This window comes from Ipomoea triloba, chromosome 15, assembly GCF_003576645.1.
Source record: "Ipomoea triloba cultivar NCNSP0323 chromosome 15, ASM357664v1".
Taxonomy (NCBI): domain Eukaryota; kingdom Viridiplantae; phylum Streptophyta; class Magnoliopsida; order Solanales; family Convolvulaceae; genus Ipomoea; species Ipomoea triloba.
The window spans coordinates 16,874,378-16,886,470 of NC_044930.1; the positions used below are offsets into that span (position 1 = coordinate 16,874,378).

Sequence of the window (12,093 nt, forward strand, 5' to 3'; positions counted from 1 at the left end):
GGAAATTAGGGTTGTTTTTAGTTGATTAGGGTGCTGAAATTAGTATAAATAGGGGAGATTTTTCAGTAGCAGGGCAATCAATTTTCACATACTAGTTTTTGTTTTCCTTTCTTGTTGTAAATATTTCGTTATGATGTTCTGCTAAGTTTATTTTCCAACCCAAGAATAATTGAAGTTTTGGTTCTTCAAGAATTGTGAGATCTAATTTGATTATCTTTTGTGCTACACTATTTATATGTCTTCTATTGTCATGATACTGTTTTGATTAATTGTACAAAAATGATCTGTTGTTCAGTTTTCAATGCACTAAATTGCCATTTAGAATTCTTGAATTCGTAATTGTTTAAAAGTTCTAAACCTGAGTGGTAAAATAACATATTTGATTATAAAATAGATTTTTAATAATTGTTGGCTAGAATTGGTAGTCTTTTTTATTCAACTTGGGGGCTAAGTTGGTTCCAATTTTTACCACTCGGTCTAGGCAGGCGGGGTCTAGTGTTATATCTTCCGTCTTTGCCACGGGCTTGGCGTAGGGCCAAGCTTCGTCACTGTTAAACATTTTTTCTGCTATAGTGTGGACCCTTAAGTCTTTCTGGTTGATTTTCTTACACGGCCTTAGGTAACAACTATGGGTTTCTCTTTGGTCTCCTTTAACGACCCCTATCCCACCCGAAGTGGGAAACTTCATGCAAAAGTGTTTTATTGACATTATCGCTTTGAGGACCTCTAGCGCTAGTAATCCTAAGATGACATTATACACGAAAGATAATCTTACTATGATAAATTCCACTTCTAACTTGAAAACGTTGGGATAGGCGCTTATCGCCACCGCAAGATCAAAGACCCCTCTATTTCAATCAAGTTCCCAATAAACCCGGAAAGGGTCGTCCACACCTCCTTCAATTGGCTCCTAGCCAGCCCCAACTGTGTGAAGGCATCGTAGTACATCACATTAACCAAATTCTCTATTTCCACTAGTATGCGATGCACTATCATGTCTTTGATGTCCATCTTGATCACCAGCACATCCCGATAGGGCAGTGTATCCTCGGGGAGGTCATCGTTAGTAAGATGATAACCTTGAACTTTTGTTTCTTTTCCCTTAGAAAACGTGTAACCTATCCTACGTATAATTGGCGGCTCCACTTTTTCCTTTCAGCGGGTGCATTACCTTTGGCGGGCCCACCGTAAATGAAATGCTTGGTCCGCTTCTTATCTTACCTAGGTCCTTCCTCTATCTCATTTTCCTCTTACTTTGATATTTAGCCATACTTTCTCTTCTTCGTGTAAAAGGTGTGGTTTGGAGTCATCACTCTTCCTCTACACAGTTTTTGGATGGTTGTGTCGCGACTACTATATCCTGGGGCGCTTGAAAAATTGGTTGAAGTAACCCCTCTAGATGATGAGTTCCTCAAATTTTCACTTTTGTACATTGCACTCACTCGTGTCGTGCCCGACCTGCTGGTAGAATTTATAGTACTTGGTCTAATCCATGTTTGGGGAAACCTTCATGCACTCAGGTGGGAATTTTACTATCTCCATTTCCTCGGCTTGATCTAGAATCAAGCTAATAGGATGGGTAAGCGAGGTCAAGTGACACAATAGAACCAGGCAAGACCGTTATTGGAATTAATCTCTGTTGCTCTTCTTCGTCGATGCTTGGCTTGGGCGAGGTGCTTGGTTGGTCGAACCAACTTTCTCAAGCCTTCTGCTTCCTTTAGCCTCCTCATCTTCTCTCTTCTTTCTAGGGGTAAGCAAAATATTGGTTAACCGCCCAATAACCAATAACCGAACCGACCAAAAAAATCGGTTATCAGCGGTTATTGCTATAAAATATATCGGTTTTTTGGTGTTTCGGTTATCGGTCGGTGACCAATAACCGACTAATATATATATATATTAATATTAGTATACGTAGTGTTTCAGTCTGTTGTCTGCCAATGTCCAATAAACAATAGTCCATAGGCCATGCCCATCTAAATTTCTAAATCTAATAGCCCAAATAATAGAAAAAACAAATCCCCCAATTAATAGAAAACACAAACACAGAACCTTGCGAAGTTGCAATTCTGCCTTCTCCATTTGTGATTCGACCGTTCCTTATTTCCACAGCCTCAGTTCATAGACGCAGCCGATTGCCCTCAGCCTGACCCTCGCGCTCTCTGCTATTTCTCGGTTCTCCATCGTCTCTACTCTCACTAGCTTCCTCCGCTGCGCCTCTCGCCTCTAGCTCTCATTGGCTTTCTCGGTTCATGTATTTGTATAATTATATTTGTATCTATATGACTATATCTTCATTTCATATATTAATGGACTGACAAATCATGGAGACAAGTAATCTTTCAATCAACTTTTGTATCTGTTTATGAAGATGTATTTGTATTTGTATATGTATTTTCATCTTCACCATTTTAGGCACATTGTTAATCTTTCGGTTTTTGGTTAACCGATATAACCGACCGAAACCGACGGTCGATTTTCGGTCGGCTAGAGCATATACTTCAGTCGGTTTCGATCGGTTACGAAGGTTGAAAATTGTAGTCGGTTTTTCGACCGTTTGCTCACCCCTACTTCTTTCTATTGGCTTCCTCTTATTTTGTGTACCAGTTCACTGTTCTCATTAGATCTTCGTAGGAGTGAGAAGGGTGGGTGTTTAACTATTTTTGAAAGTCCCCGGACCTAAGTACCTGGATAAACATCGAACTGCTACCTTCGAGTCGAAGTTATATACGTTATTGACCTCTTTCTTTCACTGTCCACGAAATCCCTTAGACTTTCCCTTCTGTTCTACCTTACTGTGCATAGGTGAGAGAAGTGATTCCTGCGTTGAATGTTATTGGAGAAGTAGGTTATGAAGCTATTCGATAACTCAAAAAAAATTTCTGAATTGATCCATCTGGAATTGTGTTGAACCCATCCAATTAAGGTGGACATGATTGCCTTACATGTGGGTCGGAGGTCCCCGTGTAGGCTTTGATGGGCGAGAGCCTAAAATCCTTAGGAAGGGGTGTGTCCATAATACTCGGGGTAAATGGTGCGTCCATTCTTACCTCGAACTCAAGCGATTGCTCCCTCGCCCTCACCTTCTTCTCTAACTCCTCTATCTTCTTTTGTAGTCGCTTTACCACCTCCTTTTGCACGTTTGGGGTTTACTTTTGCATAGTGGACCGACGCGGAGTTGGCCTTCCAAACTCACCCACCTTTTTCGACCATGGCAACCGCTCTCCCTCTTTCCTAGCACGGTCTCTTGGTAGATGACCCCTCAGCCCTTAGTTGTGGCCCTAACCTTTGTTGCACAGAATCATTTCGCCCAACCACTCTAAAACAGGCCTAGAGGTGACCAACTGCTGCCCAACCAAGCCGCTCCCTTGAACTCCTTCCTCCCAAACCCTCACCTTGGAGCGAGGTCTAGTTTTAGGGCGGCCTCCAATTGTGTGGGTCGCACCGCGTTGCTGGGTTCTCTCTCTTCGAGGTGACACCACTTCAACTTCCAATGCTGGCGATAAGGGCATTTAACCCTACATCCCTGCCACTAATTGAGTCAACGTTGACACTTCTTGTTGAATAACCTAAGTAGTTACCTGGAGGTCCATATGTGGAACTAGTGCCTCGAGGCCTTGTTACCCTCTATCATGGTTATTGTTGAACTGGTCTCGGAGGTCACAAGAGTTCATCGGCCGAGCATCCATGTTAGTGTTGCCATTGTAATTGAACTTTCAAGAACCATAGGAGCTGCTTGATCCTAATCATGTCATCTTCGACTTTGCATAATGAGAAACGTGAAGTGTTCAACCTGCTTGAGAATTGATCTCAGGCTCTCAATGGAAGCACTAGTTGACAGTATAAATGCTACTAAAGAGTATTTTGTGGAAAGAGTAACAAGGCAAGTAGTTAAACAAGTATTGTTTAACAGCTCTGAGTACAAAAGTAATGAGTGTCCCCTTCTTGTTATAGGGTCTATTATTTAAACAAATGTGTACAACATCTCTTTGCTGAGTATAATGGACTCGATAGTAATGACGGAGTCTACATTAAGTGTCTAGTCCCATCATAATTGCTTCTTCTTCAATGGGGCCGTCCTGAAGTAAATATTGCCGTATCCTCTTAAGTGTGTATGCAGCCGCTACATGGCCTTTGGTATCTTCTGGTCGGCTCTTCGGATTGGGTGCACCTAGCCCAATTATCTTGTCAGACAATTAAGAAAGAAAGACCTAAAACCTTGTGCTAAGTATAGAAAAGCTAAAAATTAAAATTAAATTATAATTTTAGGCCAAAAAATTTGTTAATTCAATTTGAAATTTCAAACAAAAAACACTCATAAATCTCCAAGTATGCATCTAACACTCATATTGTTGAAGTGATCCATCGCTCTAACGGTTAAAATTTTGAATTGAAAGGGTAAATATCAAATGAGAGTGATGGACCATTCTAATATCATTGTCACCATTGTAATATTTCCAAATTTTTTACTCTTTCTAGTACACCAAGCTCGGTGAACAAGAACACCAGGTGAGCACTCTGTACAATTTACGAAATTGTTGGCAAAATTTTTCGAAGCAAAGAGTTGAGAGTGATGGAGAGAAGACAAAATAAGAATTTTGAAGTTCTCAAAGTCAGCATCACAAACAATCTGCCAACAACAAGGTTTTTATAGGATATGAGGAAATTAATAACATTAATCAATGGCATTAATCATCTTAATTAAATTAGATTGGACCCCCATAACAACAACTTTAATATGGTATTTAACATGATTGTTACGATTGTTAATTCTCTAAAATTAAATTGAAATTAATTCCTATAGATCAGAATTAACACTGTCTAGAACGGTACTCCGAAAAGAGTACTTCGAGCAGTACCCACGAACAATTGCCTAAAGGTTACATCTGAATAGTCAATTTTACTACTCGGTCAAACTACGTTGACCGAATAGTAACACCGACCATTATTTAGACACATCCGAATGGTAAACAAGAATTACTACATACTTAGACAGTGTCTCTATAAATTTAGAATAAAAAATGAAATAAACTCTTTTTAATAATAATAATAATAATAATAATAATAATAATTATAATAATAGATGTCATATCATAAAATTCAAAAGAAAAAAAAATTCCAATACCTCATCCAAGGACATGCATGATGCAACACTATCAGAGTTAAATACAACCCAAAATTTAAAGTCACGTGAAATTAATGAAACTGAAAATTGCATTCTTTTTTAATCTACACTACCGAACGGAACAGAAATGGCCGGTGAAGAAGAAGAAATGGCTGGTGAAGCTTTTGGTTTCTTCAACTACCCTAATCTTCATTTCCGCAATTTACAAACCGACCACCTTTTTCAAACATAGTTAATCTACCTCCAGATTCTTTTGGTTAGGAATTTTTTTTTTTTTTTTTGGTTCACAACAACAACAACAATAATAAGGAAACAATTATATTTAGTTATAATAAAAGGAATATGAAAAAAAAAAGAAAAAGAAAAAGGAATATGGTACAAATTGACCACTGAACCTAACCTGAAAATGCAATTTGGTCACGGTACGATAAAAAGGTACAATTAGACGACTAAACACTCTAAATATATGCAATTTCATCTGATAGCAGGTTACCATCCAACCAAATTGGTTAGGTTGTTAGCGACAAATAATTCTGTCAACTCGGGTCCACCTTGCAAGGTGGATTCGAGTCCAAAATATACAATTTACATATTGAATGATGTTTACAGTTTATATACTAAATGTTCACAATTCAAATTGTGAACATTCAGTAGGTAAATGAACAAGGGTCCACCTTGCAAGGTGGACCCATGCCCATTGTATAGTGGACACGAGTCTACCTTGCATGATAGAGTTTATCCGGTGCACACCTTGAGTAGTAGCTACGGGATTATTTTCTGGTTTTGTTTGATTATTTCTTGATGATGCAAAATTATATGTTCCAAGAAATATATTATTTCTAGATTTCTTTATGAAATAATGTTATATTTTATATCTTTTTAATTTTTTAACTTTGCATTCTAAATATTAAAGATTATATTTTATATATCAAGTGCACTCCCTGATAAAGACGCTAGTTTTTCTTGTCAATAAAAAAATATTATATTTTACATTTGGTATTCTGTTTAAATATTAATTAAAGATTATACTATGTTTAAAAAATTTTAAAAAATCAAATTAACAAAAGAATCACAAAAATCAAATTCACATTTCTCAAAAAAAAAAAAAAAAAAACTTCATAAAACAACGGACAATATACCTAAACATAATATATTATTTATCAATCTTTTTTTAATATCTTATATTCTGTTCCAATGGTTGCTTAGTGTGGAATATAATATCATCTACAAACTATCAAAAAAATGTAATTAAGTTCAAAAAGAATTTTCTAAAAATATGATTAATTTGATTTAATATATAATTTAAAGTATGTTAATAATCATAAACATCACTAAAATATCAAATTGAAAATATGTAAGATTTCTCTCTCTCTCTCTCTCTCTCTCTCTCTCTCTCTCTCTCTCTCTCTCTCTCTCTCTCTCTCTCTCTCTCTCTATATATATATATATATATATATATATATATATATATATATATATATATATATATATATATATATGATAAAGATCAGGAGCGAAAAGCAGTTCCCATGCGAAAGTGCAGATAAATATGATCAATGGTTCTTTTTTAAAAAATTCTATACAAAATGTGTACTTGAAGACCAAAAATATGCACATGAAGGCACAATGATGTGGTGTTGTTTGTTTAAATGAATGGTTCATATTATTTTGATTTTAATATTTTATTAATTTTTCTAATTTACCCTCTATTATATTATTTTCTTCCTTCATGATAACGTAAATTCATCCATGTACATAATGCGTATGAAAATTGTATGAACAATGGAAAAAAGATCCCAGAATTAAGCTTGAAGAAGTCTTTTATTAAATCTCTGTTGAATGATCTAGAGAGATGACATTTAGAGGGATAGGGAGTGGAGGAGAAGCCCCCTCTCATGAAGGGCTTAAGGTCTCTTTTATAGGGTTAATACCCGTACTTGGTATACAGTCTACGTACAAAATACTTACAGTCGTATACCCGGGGTATATTCCCTATCAAGTAGCCCTCCAGTCTGTGCCTTGACACCGAGCTAACGAGGAAGGGTTCGGGTTGGAAAAAAGGTCCATATAGCCCACAACTTACGTCGGTTGCCTCATTAAAAAACCTTAGACTAAGGAAAAACCCGGTGGGAAAAAATCTTAGTCATGGAAAAAGAGCACAACCTTAAACGCCAATGAGGAAGAGTTCGAGCTGGAGAAACTAACCGTATAGTCTGCGACTTATGCCGGTTGCCTCGTTAAAAACCTTAGACTAAGAAAAAATCAAGCGGAAAAAATCTTAGCTAAGGAAAAAAGAACACAACCTTAAGCACAGTCTTTTGGACTATAAGGGTCGGCTAAACTCTACCGATCCAGGGATCGAATTTGCAATACAGTTGAGAGGTCAAATTTTACCGATCTAGGGATCGGATTTTACCAATCGGGGGATTGGATTTTTAAATGAGATCTAGCGACCAAGTCCTACCAATCGAGGGATAGGATTTATACATGACTCGGGGACCTCTATTGATCTTGTCGATCGTAGGTGGGAACGCTATTCCCAGTGCCCNATATATATATATATATATATATATATGATAAAGATCAGGAGCGAAAAGCAGTTCCCATGCGAAAGTGCAGATAAATATGATCAATGGTTCTTTTTTAAAAAATTCTATACAAAATGTGTACTTGAAGACCAAAAATATGCACATGAAGGCACAATGATGTGGTGTTGTTTGTTTAAATGAATGGTTCATATTATTTTGATTTTAATATTTTATTAATTTTTCTAATTTACCCTCTATTATATTATTTTCTTCCTTCATGATAACGTAAATTCATCCATGTACATAATGCGTATGAAAATTGTATGAACAATGGAAAAAAGATCCCAGAATTAAGCTTGAAGAAGTCTTTTATTAAATCTCTGTTGAATGATCTAGAGAGATGACATTTAGAGGGATAGGGAGTGGAGGAGAAGCCCCCTCTCATGAAGGGCTTAAGGTCTCTTTTATAGGGTTAATACCCGTACTTGGTATACAGTCTACGTACAAAATACTTACAGTCGTATACCCGGGGTATATTCCCTATCAAGTAGCCCTCCAGTCTGTGCCTTGACACCGAGCTAACGAGGAAGGGTTCGGGTTGGAAAAAAGGTCCATATAGCCCACAACTTACGTCGGTTGCCTCATTAAAAAACCTTAGACTAAGGAAAAACCCGGTGGGAAAAAATCTTAGTCATGGAAAAAGAGCACAACCTTAAACGCCAATGAGGAAGAGTTCGAGCTGGAGAAACTAACCGTATAGTCTGCGACTTATGCCGGTTGCCTCGTTAAAAACCTTAGACTAAGAAAAAATCAAGCGGAAAAAATCTTAGCTAAGGAAAAAAGAACACAACCTTAAGCACAGTCTTTTGGACTATAAGGGTCGGCTAAACTCTACCGATCCAGGGATCGAATTTGCAATACAGTTGAGAGGTCAAATTTTACCGATCTAGGGATCGGATTTTACCAATCGGGGGATTGGATTTTTAAATGAGATCTAGCGACCAAGTCCTACCAATCGAGGGATAGGATTTATACATGACTCGGGGACCTCTATTGATCTTGTCGATCGTAGGTGGGAACGCTATTCCCAGTGCCCCTTACTCGGGCTAACTGGTCGTTGCTAGTTTGAGCTTGGACAAACATCGATCTGGATTACCCAGTCACAAGGTAATTCTTAGCCAATTGAGCTCGGCTGGTTTTGATTACCACGTTAATCATTATGACGGGTTTTTGAAAATCGAAACCATTTGAATGGAGCATTTCCCCCTTTTTACGCTCGATTTAGGAACCGAGAATCCCAAGTGGAGGGATGCTAGGAGACCCGAAAGTCTAATGAGACCATGAGGGTCAATATGCTCGGGAAGTGCATTATAGTCGGGAATTGCTTTAGTGAGCTCCGTAGGTCGAAGGAGTTGCCCTACAATCGCCCTACAATCCTACTAGCAGCTCCCCCACTCCCTATGATGCGAGAATCGTCAGCAGCATAAGGGAGTAGATATGATGTCCTCCCGAGTTTGTTTTCAATTTTGACTACGGTCTGGAAGTGACTTGATCGAGTTCACAATGCTGATGCATTTGTTGCATTTTTGGTCCTCTTATTAACTTTTTGTACTCACTTTTCATCCAAAAGTTATATTAACGTTGCAAATTCCGTCCCTAATGTTTTGTTAGTAAAGGAACGAAAAGTGAGTATGATCAACAATTAGGGACGAATTCTACAATTAGCGTATAACTTAGGGACGAAAAGTGTAATATTCCCATAAATAAATTCAACATTCCGTTACCTAAGCATGAACATCTCCTATATAATCTCACATTGATATACTTTGAAATACTTATTTATAAATAAACATTGGGCATTATCTCATCTATCTGCACAACGCACGTGAAAATCTAATTTTTTAAAATAAATACAATCATACTTAAGTTTGTCATTACCAAAATGCTAAAATCATAGTAAGTATAAATTTTACCTTCACATTTTGAAACTTTGAATGTCAAAATTATTTTTGTAGGGATACATTTTTATATAGTAGTAATAATGTCGAAATTATGATGTAAAAAAAAAATGACATGCAAGAATAGCTCAATATGTATGTATTATAGTTACATACAAATGAATGGTTGCATGTATGTAAATAACCATAACTCACAATAAAAAAGTTGGAAACAACAACCAAATGAATGATTGCATGTTCTTGATGTTAATCAAATACAAGTATAACCAAATTTCATTAAAAAACAATAGTAGAGCAGCTAAAAATATCTTAATAGAATATTAATATATATAAAGATCTTTAGTCTATGAGAAATGAATAACTTACCATTATTTGTAAAATGATATTCGTGTTGTTGCTCATTGATTCTACTTTTTAACAAAAAACAAAAAGAAAAATAAAATTTTTGCACTCCTAGCCATCATTTTAACAATTTTTTTTAAAAAAATTGTATTAAAAGTGGGAGTCATAATAAACAGTTTGAACTATTATTTATAGGGAAAAGGGTCAAATAGGCCCTCGAACATTTCATAAGAAGTCAATTAGGTCCATGAACTTTTAAAACATGCAATTAGACCCTCAAACATGTCAAAATAAGTCAATGAAGCCTACGAACAGGTAATTGACCTGTTATAACCGGTCATTTGGATTTTCCGGCCACCGGCGACGACCGAATCGTCGCCGGTCGCCATCTTCGGCGAATGGCCGCCTTCTGATCTAGTCGCCTTCTTCACGGAGAAAGAAGGCGACCAGAACTCTGGTCGCCTTTATCATCGCAAACAGAAAGAGAAGAAGGAGGAGAAGAAGAAATCACTGTAATGTGATTGAGGGGAATATGTTTAAGCTCATCAGCAACATCCATGAACGTAAGAGCCCCTCCTTCTCCACACCTTGACAGTAACCTGTTCGCTTCTTCTCTCCTCATCAACACCTTCACTCTCACCACCCCTCCTCCGCCGCCGCCGCCGCCGTTATTCTCCCTCTCGCGGCGGCGGCGGTCGGAACCGTATTCTGGATCTGCGCTTTGGTGTTCTGATGGCTTCAAATCAAATTTGACTTGCTTCTTATTAGCTTTCTTGCAGTGTGGTGGCGGCGGCTTCTTGTCTAGCTCATCTCTAAACACACAACTAGAAGTTTGAGGAACAATTTTGGGTTTTCTTGATTTCTGTGGTTTGAAGAAGGAACCCAGGGTTTTCAACTATTTTTTTTTTAAATTCTTACGTTTGAAGAGTGAAGAGAAATGATAAGAAAGGATGAAGTGAACTGATGAGAAGCTAAAAGGAAGTCTGAGCCTCTGAGGAAGCAGATGGATGGGGGCAATCCATGTTTATATACACGCCGGATTAATGGAGGAAGCATAAATTTTAATTTGCCGGTCGCCGGAAAGTGCCACAGGTCGCCGGATAGTGTCACCGGAAAATCCAAATGACCGGTAATAACAGGTCAATTACCTGTTCGTGGACTTCATTGTCTTATTTTAACATGTTTGAGGGTCTAATTGCACGTTTTAAAAGTTCATGGACCTAATTGACTTCTTATGAAATGTTCGAGGGCCTATTTGACCATTTTCCCTTATTTATAATAAAACATAACGACATCGTGGGGGAGAGATATTAACCTGATTCTAAACTCCCCGAATTGAGTATTTATAGAATCTCTGAATTAATATTTAGAAATTATTGCATTGTTAAATATTGTAAAATGAAATTATTATAGCTAACCGTAAAGTACCAAATTTTCCAAACGCTTTAAATTTGATAAATGAAAATTATATTTTGAGTATAAATCATTACGACTATGAGTCATTACTATTATTTGAGCATAACTCATCCATTACTATAATTTTAACTATTTTTGGATGAGTTAATTTCATTTTTTGTCTAGATTTATGGGTGACAATGTACTCCTTTTAAAATCTACTTTTGGTCCTAGTATTATTGCGGCATAACCATTTTTGGTTCTCAATAAACAAAATCGTTTAAATTCCGTAAAATATATAAAAGAGCATTTTTTGAACATAAATCATTACCATTATTTTGAGCGTGAATCATTATAGTTATGAATCGTTACTGTAATTTAATATATATATATATATATATATATATATATATATATATATATATATATTGTTAGGAATAAAATTGTAATAGTTTTTATGAGCAAAATTGTAATTTTAGAAATTCCCTATTTTATTTTTAGAGTGTAGAGAGTTGATTCGGAAGTCAAGTTCATGACATTAGATGGTTCGAATTATTGCATTATAGAGTTCATTATGTTATGAGACATGTAATTCGTTTACTTCCACTATAGGCATGAGTATGTGTGATCCAATGGATAAGACCCAAGTTATCTATGTTAGATGGTTTGAGTTTGAATCCCATGGAGAACATTTTATCTATTGGAGACCAAGGAGTGGAGCTAACTTGTCACACTAAACTTCAAA

General features: G+C 36.6%; 1 protein-coding gene across 1 annotated transcript; it reads right to left on the reverse strand.

Moving 5' to 3' along the window:
* Positions 1-10,129: 10,129 nt before the first annotated feature.
* On the reverse strand, positions 10,130-10,975 carry LOC116005782. Its single transcript, XM_031246019.1, has 2 exons — positions 10,943-10,975; positions 10,130-10,848 (listed from the first exon to the last, which is right to left on the reverse strand). The coding sequence occupies exons 1-2, from the start codon at positions 10,973-10,975 to the stop codon at positions 10,381-10,383; spliced, it is 501 nt and encodes a 166-aa protein (XP_031101879.1). The 3' UTR covers positions 10,130-10,380.
* Between the last annotated feature and the right edge of the window lie 1,118 nt (positions 10,976-12,093).